Source organism: Giraffa tippelskirchi, chromosome 1, assembly GCF_054371585.1.
Source record: "Giraffa tippelskirchi isolate mGirTip1 chromosome 1, T2T-mGirTip1v1.2.pri, whole genome shotgun sequence".
In the NCBI taxonomy this organism is placed as follows: domain Eukaryota; kingdom Metazoa; phylum Chordata; class Mammalia; order Artiodactyla; family Giraffidae; genus Giraffa; species Giraffa tippelskirchi.
This window is the reverse complement of record NC_137275.1, coordinates 24,783,672-24,801,680: the sequence shown is the minus strand read 5'-3', so window position 1 is coordinate 24,801,680 and position 18,009 is coordinate 24,783,672. Positions and strand designations below refer to the sequence as shown.

Genomic DNA, 18,009 nt, shown 5'->3' with positions numbered 1-18,009 from the left:
AGAAACTTCTCCAAAAGTTTTGATTATAGGCCCCAGTGTTCTGTTCTGTGATAACAGTCACTGATACTGACAGAATGCCGAGTTCAGGGTCACAGAAGGAAGCCGGTCAAGACCTTGGAGTTTGTCCTTCTGTCTGGGCATTATACCCCGTCTTTTACTTTCATGTAAAAAGAAATTTTTAAGCTGAAAAAAAAAAAAAGACTATTGCCTCAGCACCTGTAAAGGTAATAATTAAAAAAAAAAAAAAAACGCAATTATTCCAACACACTGGTATTAGCATGAAATGATAACCTGTAAGGTACATTCACATCTAGCTAGTACTGCTTTAAGTTTTACTAAGTGAGCATTCAAGAATAGTTTATTTCAAAATAGAGCTTACAGGACAGGATAGGATATCTTTTATTAAATTTTCACATAAAAAGAAAAAAGTACACAGGGAATTAATTATAAGTAACACCACAATTAATTGGGCATCATCTCTCTGTAAAGAATAGGCAAGCAATGTATCATTTTAGTAACATTTTTTCCTGGTCTTTCACTTTCTGTATTCTCTTTTCTTGATTTCTGATCATTGAAGACATTGCTGAAAATGTTGATAAAACAAGGTTAGAAAAGCAACATATACTCAGGCTTTAAACTCATACTTCTATTATGTATTTCTTAAAAGGTCAGCTTGCTACCATAGAATAGATACATGCTGAGCTCAAAAAGTTCTTAAAAACTGCAAAGTAGCATATTTTTTAAAAAGACTTTAATTATGAAACAGAGCTGAGGGTAAATCTTTGTTCTTTTAGTTGTTTCCAATGAACATGATAGGGAATTCCCTGATGGTCCAGTGGTTAGGACACTGCGCTTTCACTGCCAAGGGTGTGGGTTCAATTCCTGGTCAGGGAAGCAGCACTGTGTGGCCAAATAAATAATTAAATAACATGATAATTATTGTTACAGAAGTAATACATACTAATTGTAACTAATTTGAACACCTCAGAAGGGTACATAGAGAGATAAAAATCATTCTTTGTTTTTATTCCCCCAGTGTATTGAATCTCCTTCTCCCTAGGTCATCACTATAAACATTTCAGTGAGTATCTTCACAGGTACACACACACACACACACACATACACACAGAGTTTTCTTCTTCACAAAAATGGAAGTGAGGTGTAAATCATTCTGCAGCTTGCTTTCATTCACTTAAAATGTCAATATCTTTCCAGTTCAGCTCATGTTTTGTTATGACAGCACAGTATTACATTGTGTAGATGTATCAACATGTTAATAAATAAGCTTTTTAAAGTTGCTTCCTTATTTTTGTTTATAAACAATGCTATAGGAAATATTTCTGTAAATAAACTTTTGTATGTGCAACTTTTCTTGCTGAATAAATTTCTAGAAGTGGAGTTTCTGGGTCAGAGAATACAGGTACTTTAAATTTTGATAAATGTTCCCCACATTCTCTCCAAAATACCTGCTTCATAATTTCCAAGAGACATTTCATCCAGACAATGCATCCAATAAAAAGATTAAAAAAAATTTCTTTTAACAAGTATGACATGTTTTCCATTTGGATTATTACATGGCAGGGTTGGTCAGATAAAGTCAGAAATACAAGTCAAAGTGTGAATAAAAATGGGGCCAATAAGATAATGAATCTTCCTCTAAAAAATTATGATAAATTTAAAATCAAATGTTTTTCTTTATGTTTATAAACACAGACATCTGGAGTTATCAAAAAGAATTTGTTGATTTTCTTTAGTAACAATTTAGCTTTTAGTACATTAAAAATGTGGATTTTGGAGTCAGAAATTGCAGAGATCAATTCCCAGCTCCACTACTCATTGTGTGACTTAGAATTTATTGACTGACTGTGATCTTCAGCTTCCTCATTACCAAATGACAAGATATTAGCACGCACCTCCCAGTGTTGCAAAGCTCACAAGCAAGACACTGCATACAGGGCCTGGCACACAGCTGATAATTGCTCAGTAAATGCTAATAACAACTATTATTAATGATAAGGCTAAATTTATTTTTAAATGATTTATTTTTTGAAAGTTATTATCTTCCATCTGGCAAGATTGTATTATTTTCTGGAGATGGAAAAATGAAATAAGAATAACATGTATACTCCAAAATTAATTTCTCTCTGACAAAGTCTCCTGGATTCATGGATTTATGTCAGGAAATCATAAAACATGATAGCCTCCTGAATTCATGGGAACATCCACTTAGAATTCATGTCCCAAAAGTTGTCTATCATCTGCAGAATACAACAATTTCTTGTTCAAATAGTCTAGTTTATGTAGACATACGGAAGTCCATGTTTAGACATAGTTTATCTTTTTGTTTAGTGATTCACTGGGTGGCACAGTCTGCCCATGGTAATTTAAATCTTCTATAAGGTTAAATTCTATTGTTTTGTTTTCTGGCTATTAACTGCCACTTTCTGCTGGCTGCTGTCATACACATGTTCACCTACAGACCTGAAAGGACAAGAGAGACAGTGATGGGAAAGTGTCATGTGAACTCGGCCACTCAGAACATGTGTCCTGCCGAGGGCTGCTCAGCAGTATTATCATCCCTATTAGATGAAAGAAGAGAGGAGGGCTAAAGCGACCTGCCCAAGGTCACACTGTTAATCCAGGCATTAGCTGTGGTGAAGACTCTCATGTTCTGACTGAGGTTTCTGAATTGCCTGTTGTGTATCCTTTTCAGTGGATCTACAGATAAGAGGCTTAACCTGAAAGGAAGGCTGAGTATTCTTTTGAGCGAGGATGATCTCTCCAAAAACATGCACCGTACCTTGGTTCTTCACCTGTAAATCTTCTACCAGAGTTTGCAAGCTTTCCAGTCTTGTTTGGAGCTTCCTGCATGTCTTTCCGGTTGTTTCTATTGGCTGAGACTGTGAAGCTATTAGAAAATTGCTTAGATGTGATATTAAAAGTCTGTTCGATATTTCATTTTAGAAGTCTTCCAGTTATGGGTTAAACAACCTAACCTTTAAAATAATGGAAGCTTTAAACCACTATTTTAAAATAAAGAAGTGTTGTATCCAAATATTGCAATACTAGCTTATATGATTTTGTTTCAAACCGATCTGATTTACTAGTTTGTAACCACATAGCATTAAGTGGGATGAGTGGGAAGAACACTTCAAGTTTAATGATACGCCCTACATTTTAAATGACAGCTTTTCATTCCAAACCTGTGTAGTTCCAGTAACTTAGTGTTTGGAAGAGTGAGATTTAATACTGGCGCTGGAAACATTTTTGAATGTGTGAAGCCAAGTGCCCATTTCAGTTGCTGTCACCTGAATGAGGACAGTATTATATTGTGAGGGCAGTATGGATGCTGGCACGGTCACAAGGAACCTAGAATAAATGTGGCAGCAGCAACTGAGGAGATGCTAGAAGCCTATGAACTATTCTCAAATAAGTACGCTATGCTTTGTCAACCTCCAAAAAATACTGGCTGTCAATTACAAGATTTTAATTTCGAGCTTAGTCTCTGACTTGCTGTATAATCTTGAAAATATATTTTGATACCTCATTTTCCTATCAAGAAAACACCCTTTTACTTTTTAAAGATGATTTTAAAAGCAATCATCTAGGAATTATTTTTGTTCAAGAGAATAAAAAGTAATTTCTCATTGAGACATTTTTAACATAAATAATGTAAAACATGTTTGACAAATATCTGACAACAGGGAACAAAAAAGAAAATGCTATGCTAGTGAAAGTGAAAGTGAAAGTTGCTCAGTTGTGTCCGTCTCTTTGCGACCCCATGGACTATACAGTCCATGGAATTCTCTAGGCCAGAACACTGGAGTGGGTAGCCATTCCCTTCTTCAGGGGATCTTCCATTATGTAGCCACAAATTAATAATGAGGTGACCAGCAGCACTGTTCTACTCCTGCAATAATCACTGCTGTCATCATGAAGTAATTGGGCTTCCCTGGCGGCTCAGATGGTAAAGAATCCGCCTATAATGCATGAGACCTGGGTTCGATCTCTGGGTTGGGACGATCCCCTGGAGGAGGGCATGGCAACTCACTCCAGTATCCTTGCTTGGAGAATTCCATGGACAGAGGAGTCTGGCTAGCTACAGTCTGTGCTGTGCTTAATCGCTCAGTCCTGTCCGACTCTTTGGGACCCCATGATGGACTGTAGCCCGCCAGGCTCCTCTGTCCATGGGATTCTCCAGGCAAGAATGCTGGAGTGGGTTGCCATGCCCTTCTCCAGGCTGGGGTCTATGGGGTTGCAGAGTCGGACAAGACTGAGCAACTAAGCACAGCACAGCACAGCAAATTTTTAAAAAATTTAAAGAACTTAGAAGTATAAGAGATGAAGGAGGACCCAGATGCAGAAAAAGATGATAAAAAAGAAAATACACTAAAAGCTATGATTAGGTCCTGATTTTTTTTTTAGGATCTAAAAATATGTTAGGCATAGAATTTCAAAAGACCAGGCACTGACTTAACAATGATGCAACCAACAACTTGACTCATTTATCTCTTATCAAAGAGAATGATACCAGAGAGCACTGATGTCATACGTGATGAAAAACATTTCAAGCTCAATTCAGCATTTATATATATTTAATGTTCACTTTTATTTTTTCAGGCTTATTCTAAAGCAAATCATTTTTTTCACCTGTCTTTATTAATAATAAATGAACTCAAAATTTTAAAAATGAGGACATTTTGCTAAGTTTGTATGACAGATACTTGCACTTACAGAGACAGAAAAGAGACATAAGTTTAAAGAATGTAAATAATAAAAGTCATTCATTCTCAGCATTTACAAGAAGATCCAAAATCTTATAACAAAATAGAGAAAAAGATCATTATCCATGTCAGAGAAAGAGATAATATTTATCTGTAATATCTATGTTTATTTACTATGGTGTGTGTGTGCATTAATAATTATTCTATTTAATGAAGACAAATGAATAAATAAATAAGATCCACTTAAACACACACCCACCACACAGCATCGATTGGAGTGTACCTGTAAGAACACCATGTGAAACTTTATTAAATCCAATTATGGAAAAGAACTTTTAAATCACCAGAGTAGGAAAACAATTAATCTCATCAGGTCATTCTTACCTTTAACAGAATCAGGTGAATGAACAGGTTTAGTAGATCTATATTGTGGTGAGGAACCTATGGAATCCTCAACTGAACTAGTTAGGAGTGAGTGAACTGGAGACTTCTTAGGAGAAGAATGGAATGAACGGGAAGCTGAATTTTTCACAGATGGACTTCCTAAAGTTTTATAAGAACAAAAGTAAAAAGACAGAATTACTTAAAAATAGTATGCTACACCTCTCAAAAAATCAAACTCTCATGAGAAAATGTTTCCAATGATGTGGGTGGGGTGTGTTCTGGTAAAACTCAAAACTTTGAAGTGGAACTGAATTGGGGTACATCCTAGGAATAAGGAACTGAGCCTGCCCTTGTGGGTCCTGAGGTCTATCTTCAAATCATCTTAATTCCTGACTGGATTAAATTGATCTGAGATTGCTGGTATGGTAGAGTACCAGAGGCAAGCATGAATTTTCTCTGGAAGAAGGCAATCTTATTCTAAGTCTGAAAGCATTTTCTAAGTCTGAAACAGTTTTTCGTGTATGTTCATATATGTTTGTCATACAAGAAAAATAACCAAGCATATGAGGACAACCCCTTCATGGATCACAGCCTTGTTGTAGCAAAGGGGTTTGCCTAACTCAGTGAAGCTATGAGCCAAGATGTGCAGGCCACCCAAGACGGATGGGTCATAGTGAAGAGTTCTGACAAACGTGGTCCACTGGAGGAGGAAATGGCAAACCACTCCAGTATTCTTGCCATGAGAACCCCATGAACAGTATGAAAAGACAAAAAGATAAGACACCGGAAGATGAACCCCTCAGGTTGGAAGGTGTCCGATACACTATTCGGAAAGAGAAGAGGGCAATTACTAATAGCTCCAGAAAGAATGAAGTGGCTGGGACAAAGTGGAAATGATGCTCAGCTGGAAATGTGTCTGGTGATGAAAGTGAAGTCTGATGCTGTAGAGAACAATATATCATAGGAACCTGGAGTGTTAGGTCCATGAATCAAGGTAAATTGGACACAGTGGAGCAGGAGATGGCAAGAGTGAACATCGACATTTTAGGAATCAGTGAACTAAAATGGACTGGGATGGGCAAATTTAATTCAGATCACTATTATATCTACTACTGTGGGCAACAATCCCTTAGGAGAAATGAAATAGCCCTCATAGTCAACAAAAGAGTCCGAAATGCAGTACTTCGGTGTAATCTTAAAAATAATGGAATGATCTTGGTTCGTCTCCAAGGCAAACCATTCAACATCACAGTAATCCAAGTCTATACCCCAACCACTGATGTCGAAGAAGCTGAAGTTGACCAGTTCTATGAAGACTTACAAGACCTTCCAGAACTAACACCAAAAAAAGATGTCCTTTTCATCATAGGAGATTAGAATGCAAAAGTGGGATGTCAAGAGATACCTGGAATAACAGGCAAATTTGGCCTTGGAGTACAAAATGAAGCAGGGCAAAGGCTAACAGAGTTTTGACAAGAGAACGCACTGGTCATAGTAAACACCTTCTTCCAACAACACAAGAGAAGACTCTACACATGGACATCACCAGATGGTCAACACCAAAATCAGATTGATTATATTCTTTGCAGACAAAGATGGAGAAGCTCTATATAGTCAGCAAAAACAAGACCTGGAGCTGACTGTGACTCAGATCATGAGCTCCTTATTGCAAAATTCAGGCTTAAATTGAAGAAAATAGGGACAACCACTAGTCTATTCAGGTATGACCTAAATCAAATCCCTTATGATTTTGTCCCTTAGAGTGGACTTGATGAATAGACTCAAGGGATTAGATCTGGTAGACAGAGTGCCTGAAAAACTATGGACAGGGGTTTGAAACATTGTATAGGAGGCAGTGACAAAAATCATCCCCAAGAAAAAGAAATGCAAGAAGGTAAAGTGGTTGTCTGAGGAGGCTTTACAAATAGCTGAGGAAAGAAGAGAAGCAAAAAGCAAGGGAGAAAGGGAAAGATGTATCCAACTGAATGCAGCATTCCAGAGAATAGCAAGGAGAGATAAGAAAGCCTTCCTCAGTGAACAATGCAAAGAAGTAGAAGAAAATAATAGAATGGGAAAGACCGGAGATCGCTTCAAGAAAATTGGAGAGATCAGGGGAACATTTCATGCAAGGATGGGCACAATAAAGGACAGAAACAGTAAGAACTTAACAGAAGCAGAAGATATTAAGAAGAGGTAGAAAGAATACACAGAAGAACTATACAAAAAAGGTACTAATAACCTGAATAATCATGATGGTGTGGTCACTCACCTAGAGCCAGACATCCTGGAGTGTGAAGTCAAGTGGGCCTTAGGAAGCATCACTGCAAACAATGATAGTGAAGGTGATGGAATTCCAACTGAGCTATTTCAAATCCTAAAAGATGATGCCGTAAAAGTGCTACACTCAATATGTCAGCAAGTTTGGAAAACTCAGCAGTGGCCACAGGACTGGAAAAGGTCAGTTTTTTCATTCCAATTCCAAAGAAGGGCAGTGTCAAAGAATATTCAAAGTACCATACAACTGCATTCATTTCGCATGCTAGTAAGGTTATGCTCAAAATCCTTCAAGCTAGGCTTCAGCAGTACGTGAACCGAGAACCTCTTGATGTAGAAGCTGGATTTAGAAAAGGCAGAAGAATCAGATATCAAATTGCCAACATTTGTTCAATCACGGAGAAAGCAAGGGAATTCCATAAAAACATTTACTTCTGCTTCATTAACTACACTAAAGCCTTTGACTGTGTGGATCATAATAAACCGTAGAAAATTCTTAAAAAGATGGGAATACCAGAACACCTTACCTGTCTCCTGAGAAACCTGTATGCAGGTAAAGAAGCAACAGTTAGAACTGGACATGGAACAACTGACTGGTTTAAAATTAGGAAAGGACTATGACAAGCTGTATGTTGTCAATGTGCTTATTTAACTTATATGCAGAGTACATCGTATGAAATGCCATGCTGGATGAAGCACAAACTGGAATCAAATTTCTGGGAGAAATATCAACAGTCTCAGCTATGCAGATGATACAACTCTAGTAGCAGAAAGGGAAGAGAAACTAAAGAGCCTCCTGATGAGGGTGAAAGAGGAGAGAGAAAAAGTTGGCTTAAAATTCAACATTCAGAAAACCAAGATCACGGCATTCAGTCCCAGCACTTCTTGGCAAATAGAAGGGGAAAAAGTGGAAGCAGTGACAGATTTTGTTTTCTTGGGCTCCAAAATCACTGCAGATAGTGACTGCAGCCATGAAATTAAAAGACATTTGCTCTTTGGAAGGAAAGCGATGATAAACCTAGACAGCATATTAAAAAGCAGAGACATCACTTTGCCGACAAATGTCTGTATAGTCAAAGCTATGGTTTTTTCCCAGTAGTTATGTACGGATGTTAAGAGTTGGATTATAAAGAAAGCTGAGCACTGAAGAATTGATGCTTTCAAATTGTGGTGTGGGAAAGACTCTTTAGAGTCCCTTGAACAGCAAGGAGATCAAACCAGTCAATCCCAAAGGAAATCAACTCTGAACATTCATTGGAAGGACTGATGCTGAAGTCGAAGCTCCAATACTTTGGCCACCTGATTCAAAGAGCTGACTCATTGGGAAAGACCCTGATGCTGGGAATGTTGAGGGCAGGAGGAGAAGGGGGCAGCAGAGGCTAAGATGGTTGGATAGCATCATTGACTCTATTAACATGAATTTCAGCAAAGTCTGGTAGATGGTGAAGGACAGGCAAGCCTGGTGTGCTGCAGTCCATGAGGTTTCAAAGAGTCAAACACAAATTAGTGACTGAACAACACCACCACGAGGAGTCAAAATGACATGGCAGAAAACCAAGAGGAAAAAAAAATGCAGATACAGACACAGGCATAGACCTGCAAGGTCTGGATGATGGAGGCACAGACTACCACAGATTCAACAGCATTTACTCCAAACTGCAAACAAGTTCTTATATAAAGAAAATCATACCTAGGTGTATCAGTAAAAACTGCCAGAAAATAAAACAAACCCAAACCCAAAGACAAAAAACAATCTTAAAGCTTCCAGGAAGGCAAAATGACAGGCTACACTGAAATGAGGAATAATTAAATTTAGAGCTGACTTCTTAGTGGAGATACTGGAAGCCAGAAAACAATGGAAAACTCTCAAAGTGAAGGAAAAATGTTAACCTAGAATTCTATACTTAGCAAAAATACTCCTCAAAAGTGGGGATAAAATAAAGATAAGTTTAGACAAACAGAAACTGGGAAAATGTGTTAAAGGAAACATTAAAGGCATAAGTAAAATGACAGCAGGTACAAGATAAAGTGTGAATATGTGTGTGCATCTAAACGAATTTTAATGGCACAACACAATGGAAATGACCCCCCCCATGGTATTTTACCTTTATAATTAAAATATGTGACAACGATTCTATGTAAGATGGAAGGAAAGTAAATGGAGTTAACATGTTCTAAGGTACTCACAATTTATGAAAAAAGGTAAAAGCATTCACTTGTATTAATCTAATAAAGCAAGGATATATGTTGGGTAAACAGTAAAACAAAAGTATAAACATACAACTGAAGTAAAACCTAAGGAAACTGTTCAACTTCAAATAAATGTTTTTTCCTCAAAATATTAGTTCATAAAGATTTCTCACAAGTTAAAAATTTTAAAATTAATAAGTAGAATTTATTTGAGAATATTGCTTTGATGTTAGATATACATTTACATTCTTCTACAAAAGACAAGAAAACCTGGAAACTTTCCTTCTATTTCACCTCACACCTCGATTTTCCCTACTTACATTACTGTCCAGATGTATAGTAAACTTTAGCTGAATAACCATCATTTTCAGTTTTGTTCTTTCCCATTTATTTTGTTTTCTTCCATAGGAGGGTTGATTATGTGTCTGCTGGTTTGCCTTCGCCTTCCAAATGCAACCTATTCTCTACCATTATCTTTCACATTTCTTAGTTTTAAAAATTCCTCTTCTGCAATTTTCTCTAGGGGTCTGTCATGTCCCTGATTATGATTTCAGCCCTGCCTATCCTAATTTTTATTTTTTTCCATTTCTAGTTTGAGTTGTGCCATTTTGTTTTTCAACAGATTCTGCTATCTTTCAATTTCTTTCTTTATCTTCTTGTTTTATAGAGCACATTGTGTCTTTGGAAAGTGTATGGAGAACCATCTGTCTCATATCTTTTTCCTTTTCACCCATTCAGCAATTATTTACTGAGGGCCTGCTATGTCCCGGGAAGATTCTGGGTACTGGGGTATATCCCAACCACTAAAGACATCTGTCCTTGTGCAGATCTGTCTAGCAGGAGGTGACACCCAATCAACAACAGAATTAGTAAGTTACATAGTATGAAAAATGAGGGGACTAGCAGTGAGTGAAAGGGAAGCCACTGTAGGGTTTAAGCAGGCCCCATTTCTCTGCTTTCATTAAAAACTCACCTGCAGATGGGAATACAAAGCAACCAGGTGGATCTTCCAATTCTCCTACGTGTAACGTGACTGGCTCTCTGGAAACATAAGAATGGTCATGCAAAAAACATTCAATTTCCAAACTCAGGGCTAAGATTTATCAACAAGAACAAGCTGGTGAAGGCAAAAGTGATGTAAACCCAAGTTGGCAGCCATGACCCTAAACCGCAGAAGTCCTAAAGCACCCTATGAGGGAGAACCTGAGTTACGTCATCCTTATGTATTCAGTGCCCATGAACATTCTGCAGAATGAAAATGTAATAACATATAATCTTGGCTGTAAAATTCTTTTTTGTAATAATAGCTATAAAACCCAGTATTTCTCTCATGGATTCTAAGAGATGCACTCTTAATGACTCATTTAAAATTTAAAAACCAAGAAAAAAAATAACCTCTCTTAGCAATAATCAGTGTCACTTTACAAAACTATCAGACCTATTTAAATCAGTAAGTTGAACTAAACCACATAGTTCTTTGTGGGCTGGAAAATATGATGGTGTCTGAAAATATTATGACAGCAGTTCTCAAAGTGGTGCCCTTGAAAAGGGGTTTTGTGAGGTCAACACTAATTTTATTAGAATACTAAGATGTTATTTTCTTTTTAACTCTTAGTCTCTTATAAGTATACAGTGGAGTTTCCCAGAGGCTCCATGATATCTGATATCATACCAGAAAAATGCAGACAGGTATGAGAATACAGCTACCTTTTATTAAGCCATGCATTAACTGTAAAATGATGTCTTCTTAATGATTTTTTTGTTTGAAAAGTTATTTTTCATAATAAACTATTTTATTATAGTAACATGTAATATATTTACTTTGCCTATCTTAAAGTATCAAAATGTTTTAATTTTTTAAAGATTAAAATTTAATTTTATTTTCAAATACTAAAAATAGAAATGACCTATGTAAACAAAAGCTCTTTGGAATCCTCAGCGATATTTGTGAGTGCAAAGGGGTCCTGAGACCAAAAAGTTTAAGAATATTAGGAGGACAGCCTTAGAAAAGGTCAAGGCTGTGTTGTGTAGTCTTCATTATCAGGGCAAGGAGTCTGTTCTGAAACCAAGAAGTTTGAGAATATTGGGAGAAAAGCCTTGGGAAAAAAGGTCATGGCTGTGTTGTGTAGTCTTCATTATCAGGTTAAGGAGTCTGTTCTTTCTGCAGTAGGCAATAGGGAGCCTTTGAAGGTTTGGGGCTAGGAACATAGTCTGAGGTGTGCTTCAGGCAGAGCAATTTGAAACTGATGCACAGAAGTGATTGGAACTCACAAGAGACTAGAGATTTAAGACATCCACACTGAACACTGTAGAGGCTACCACAAAGGTACATGAGAGTGGTAAAATGGCTTTAAAAGCAGTGTGGGGGGATGAATAATGACTGTCAAATATATCTGTTCAAATACCAACAGCCTATGAACGTTACCTTACATGGCACTAGAGACTCTGCAGATGTGATTACATCAAGGGTCTTAAGATGGAGAGACTGTCCTGGAGTATGTGGAGATACACCTACGTTATCTAAATGGCATCACAAGTCTCTTTCCAGGAGGAAGGCAGGGGGAGATTTCACACGGAAGAGGGAAGGTGATGTGACCATCCCAGCAGAACACTTGAGGATACCATGCCAGAGGCTGTGAAGACGGAGGAAGGAGCCACAAGGCAACAAGTGCAAAGAATGAAGCGCTAGACGCCCAGAAGCTCTAAAAGAGAAAGGGAAGGGAATGCATTAATCCCAAGGGCTTTTAAAAGGAGTGTAACCTTGCCAACATCCTGATTGTCCAGGTACCCAAAAGCAGAACACAGGAGTGGTTATAAGCCTGAGCTTAGAAGCAGGCTAGAACTGAGTTCAATTCTGGTTCCTTTATTTACAAGCTGTATGACCTTGGTAAATTGCTGGGAAAGCTGAGTCTTCATTTCTAACCTATATATGGGGCTAATAATGCCTTTATCATAGATTTGATTAGACAGACTAAATGAGATAAGTCAAAAACACCCATATAATAGATGGCTGCAGATATTATTAACAGGAATAGTGAGTGTAATGTTACACACCCAGGTTAGAAGACAATCAAAACTTGTTTCTTTTAGGCTAAGAGAAAGCTGTATTTATAAAGATTCAAGTTCACTGAATACTGATCAAACAGTAGGGACAGTAAAAAAGTATCTGCCTTAATTCATTTACGAAACAAATATTTACTGAAAAGCAGGCAAAATGCTTGGTGCTAAAGATACAGTAATGAATAGGCCTTTCTTTGCCTAACTGGAACTTAAACACTAGAATTCATTTTCATATTCTATGATATGAAGAGGACTCTGATACCTCTATTTTTTCATAAGCAGGAAAAATAGAAAGATAAAAGTTTTTCCTGGCAGTCAGTCAATAAATAGACCCTATAACTATAAGCAACTAGAGGACAGGGCCCACATGTGTCTCACCTGCTGTTACATCCCGTGGGCCTAGCACAGAACTCAGCACATCACAGGCAGTGAACGATATTCAAATGAATGAATGAATGAAAAATAGCAGTAAAGGGGACATTTTGAAAGTCAAGGGCTGGTCAGATGGTTTCTTACCTGCTAAAAGTTTCACTTGATTTGCTGCCTTCAGTGGATTCCCTTAATGAGTTGTTGCTTCTGTTGGCAGAGGGTGGGAAAAGTTAAAGACTATGTGATGTTATTTTAATTTAGTGATCAAACCAAACTGTTCCTCTGAATACTGCTTTTAGACAGATGCAGATTTAAAAGAGTGAGACTGGGGTGCTGGCTCTTCCCAGTGGAGAGAATGTATGGAGAGAAGCTTGAAGACAGAAGGACACGGACCCCTCTGGGAATCAGGAGTAGTCTGTTTTGGTCAGAGCTCAGTACAGGAGGAAAGTAGGCTGGAGACCAGTTAGGGAGATGCTTCAGTGTCAGTCGAAGAACCATGTGCTGAATGCAGCAGATGCTGGGAGCTACTGAAGACCTGCAGGCAATGGCTTCTGTGTCTGACTGAGGAATTAACTAATATTAGCTTTTCTCCTTTTTGGCTAAAGACAGTTCTCAGAACTGTCTGTTTCTGTTTAGGGGTTATGGATGTAAATTATTCATGCTCTTTTTAATGGTTTCATTTAAACATTCAGCTATTAGATTATTCATAAAAATAGGACAGTTTTCAGTAAGATTCTTATAACCCTATATTGAGGCTGTTGCAACTTCCTTTGAGACCACCTTCCTCTCCAAAGTTATGTAAGCTATTGTAACTGTAGGAAAAGTATTCCATTTTTGGAATGGCATACCATAGAAATATCTTCATCTGAGTAAACAGCAGCAAAAAAAAAATGCCTATTAAGCTGACTTTTAGAAAGTAAGTTATTTTAGTATATTTCACTGAAATCCTTTTTTGTTTCAGTTAAACACTATTACATCTTTCCATCAATTCCCATCTCAACTATCCAATCCAGACTTCCCAAATTATCTGGTCACATATACAATTCTTTGGCAATTAATAAGATTCAGAATCTCAGATTCCTCTTACCTATGGCATATCTCTAATCTCAGGCTTGATTCAGTAATGCAATCTCTTACTCTATCATCTCTGTATAGATAAATATAACTCTGAGTTAATTACACAAAGAATAATTTCCAGATTCCACGTATTTTTAGAATAATCAGTTGCTCATATATATTTAACTCTTCTTTAATGCACAACAGTAGATTTTAGGTCTCCAAGCAAATTTTGCAAAGGGCTACCCATGGAGCTTGTCAACCTAGAAATGCTTTTGTTCCTGAACCTTTAAAAGCTTTAGGCTGAGTTTAGGCTTTGGTGACAAGGTCATTTGTAGAATTATAGCAAATTAACATAAATTCTCTAAAGGCAAGGGCCAAATATATTCACATTCAACAGAGTCCAATATAGTCAAGCACATCATTTGCGGTTGAAGTGATGGAATTTGATCATGGCAATCTTGTGGAATGATTAGTTCTGGAAGCCAGGGGCTCTAATGTTTACTTTGTTTACTTCTGACTTTGTCTCTTTGTCTCATAGGAGGTGGCAACTCAATCTATGTCAATGTAATCATTGGTCAAATGAGCTTAATAAATACTGCCCTAGCTTAGAAGGTATATTACAGAGTTATGACAAAAACCAAAGTGCTCTGCTATCCATAATAGCCAAGACATGGCAACAACTTAACTGTCCTTTGACAGACAAATGGATAAAGAAGATGTGGTACATACATACAGTGGAATACTACTCAGCCATCAAAAGAACAAAATAATGCCATCTGCAGCAACATGGATGTGACCAGAGATGATGATACTAAGTGAAACAAGTCAGAAAGAGAAGACAAATACCACATGATATCACCTGTATCTGTAATCTGAACTATGACACAAATTAACCTATCTATGAAACAGAGACAGAATGACGGACACAGAGAACAGACTGGTGATTGCCAAGGGAGAAGGAGGGTGGAAAAGGGAAGGAGTGGGAGTTTGGGGTTAGCAGACGTAAGCATTTATATATAAAATACATAAACAACAAGGTCCTACTGTGTAGCATAGAGAACTATACTCAATATCCCATGATAAACCATAATGGAAAAGAATATTTAAAAAAGAATGTACATGTATCTGTAAGTGAATCACTTTGCTATATAGCAGAAATTAAAACAACATTGTAAATCAACTATACTTCAATTTAAAAATTGAAAAAAATAAGTAAAATGCATGAGAACATTTTTTAAAAAATACTCTGCACATATAAGTGTTCTTGGATGGAGTGACAAGGGGATGTTTCTGACATGTGATTCAGAGAACGCAATGTTATGTTAGGTAACCAGACAATCACTAATATTTTACTACTACTATTAACAAATATTATTAGTAAAATAGACAAATCCAATTAATATTTTGCTACCTCAGGTTAATAAACACTAACTGAACATCTCAAAGAAACTGGAGATTGTTTACATATAAGCATTGTGTCAGAGAGTATGATTTTGAGATATTTGCTATATAACCAGAAAACAAATTTTACAAAACTGGGTTGCTATAATACTAACAACATATAATTAATGTTATAATGCTAATAATATAGTATGATACTGTGCTAAAATGCTCTAAGTTAATTTAATAATAGCACACATTAAAATTTTAAAACACTACTTGAAAAGAGTATGAGGATCTCATTGATTCTGTAAGTACACGTAGGCAGTGGCTGGTAGACTAGTTGAATCACTTTTTGGATCTGATTTTACATTAATTTAAGTCACTGGCATGAATGCCTAGGGAGCCAAAGCTTTCCAATTAGTTTATACTTGAAGAGTATGCAGTTCTCAGGGTTCGAGTTTTAGCTCCACCATATGTGGCTGCAGGTAAGTCAACCTTTTGGAACTTGTGTTCTTCTTATTTTTAAAATGGGATAAATAAATCCTGCTCTGTCTTGTCTCAAACAGTTGCTGTGATAATCGAGTAAGATTATGGATGTGAAATTTGCTGGGAATTATAAATTACTGTGTGAATGTAACTTTGGGTCACACTTTGCCCTGACTAATTTCTGAATAGAACAAATAATATTTTCTCTTGATATCAAGCGGTTTCACTTCTGCTAACTCCTCCACTTTCATATCATTTCTCCTAGTAATGTCCAGATACCCCTCAAAGTTAATGTAACCTCAACCTCCCATGTAGACAACGTGATGGCCAACCACTGCTGAGGGACACTTTCCCACTCTGAAGCACATTCAGTCTTACACAGCCACAAAGGAGACCCCCAGAGACGGTGCTCTCCCGTCTTCCTCGCTCTTGCCCAGAGGCACGGCTGGCTCCTCGTTGATCACACTTCTCAACTCCTGGAGAAGCTGTTTCAAGTCCCTTGTTGGATCTTCCTTTGCGTTAGGTTTCATAGAATGCTGAATGAAAACAATTTACAAGACAAGGACACTTTGTTTTTTTCAGATTTGAATGCCATTTCCTATTATAAAATTAATTCAACTGGTAAACAAATTATGGAGGAGAAAAAGAAGAAATAAAAAACCTGTAATCTTACTACTCAGAGATAAATCAGTAATATCCAATCAACACAGTGCTATATCTAATTCATAAATGCATATATATCTATTTATGGGCTTCCCAGGTGGTGCTAGTGGTAAAGAACCTGTCTGCCAATGCAAGAGATTTAAGAGCTGCAGGTTTAATTCCTGAGTCAGGAAAATCCCCTGGAGGAGAGCATGGCAACCCACTTCAATATTCTTGCCTGGAGAATCTCATGGTCAGAGGAGCCTGGTAGGCTACAGTTCATAGGGTCACAAAGAGTCAGACATGACTGAAGTGACTTAGCATGCATGTACATACCTATTTATACACATATGTATAAAGTAAACTATACAGGATTAAACTATACACATCTATTTAAAAATCTTTTCTTCTTTTATAATTAGCAGGGACTTTATTTTTCAACATAATTAAGATTTATATAATTTTCACACAACAGTAGGATACATATTCTATTCAAGTTCCCATAGACTATAAATTAGGAGACACAGGAACATATCCAGGGACATAAAACAAGGTGGAAAAATTTCATGGTCTAAAGGTATTGAAATTATACACAGTCTGTTCTCTTATCACTGTGGAATTATGGTTAGAAATCAATATCAAAAGGTATTTGAAAATAACCCACATATTTTCAAGTGCAATGTGACATTTACCAAGAGAGATCTTTGGTTTAGCCAAGAGAGATCTTTTGATTTAGATCTTTAATAAAGCCATTGATTGAGGCTTTCTTACTCTCAATAAAGTTAGAAGACTGAAAAAACACAGAGGGTGATTGCAGAGAAGAAAGCATTTAAATGAGAAATTAATATCAAAGATATTTTAAAACTCTGTGCATGTGGAAACTAAATTTCCACTTTTAAATGATGGGTGTATCTAAGAAGCTGTAACAAGGAAAATTAGAAAATATTTGCAACAGAAAAAAGATGAAAAGAGAATTTACCAAAATTTGTTGCATATAGCTGAAGCTACTCAATGCAACTAAATACTATGTGGAATCTTGAATAAGATATGAAAACAAATAATGGAAACTAGCATAAAATTTTGTGAAATTTGAACAAAATCTGTACTTTAGTTAATAACACTGTATCATATGTTAATTTCCTTTTTCTTTTTTACAACATAGTGAAATCATTTTTTAAATTTTTTAACTTTAACAATATAGTATGGACATCTTACCATGCCATTAAATATTTATAACTATATCCAGGTAAAATAATTTCAATAATTTGTTAAGGGATGAACCAATTTTATAAAGCTATTGAATTTTAGAAGTAAGGAACCCTCTACATTGAGTGAATCTAGCCCCCCACCACTTTACTGATGAGGAAAGAGACATTCAATATTTTCAAACTATGTTAGTTGGGAAATAATATTAAAGAAAGATTTTTCAGGTAGCTAG

General features: G+C 36.6%; 1 protein-coding gene across 50 annotated transcripts in view; it reads right to left on the bottom strand.

The window, feature by feature from the left end:
• Window positions 1–375: 375 nt before the first annotated feature.
• Window positions 376–18,009, bottom strand: part of CCDC158 (coiled-coil domain containing 158) — a 76,509-nt gene continuing 58,875 nt past the window's right edge. For 15 of the 50 annotated variants that reach the window (XM_081584914.1, XM_081584968.1, XM_081585004.1 and 12 more), the window contains 6 exons: window positions 16,308–16,465; window positions 13,149–13,208; window positions 10,546–10,613; window positions 5,109–5,267; window positions 2,801–2,908; window positions 376–583 (listed from right to left, as the gene is read on the bottom strand). In XM_081584914.1, the coding sequence (XP_081441040.1) occupies window positions 507–583; window positions 2,801–2,908; window positions 5,109–5,267; window positions 10,546–10,613; window positions 13,149–13,208; window positions 16,308–16,465 (630 nt within the window). In that variant the 3' untranslated portion in view covers window positions 376–506. Of the gene's footprint in view, window positions 584–2,800; window positions 2,909–5,108; window positions 5,268–10,545; window positions 10,614–13,148; window positions 13,209–14,088; window positions 14,149–16,307; window positions 16,466–18,009 lie in introns of all 50 variants that reach the window. The other 35 variants (XM_081584791.1, XM_081584759.1, XM_081584819.1 and 32 more) reach the window with 3 other exon arrangements.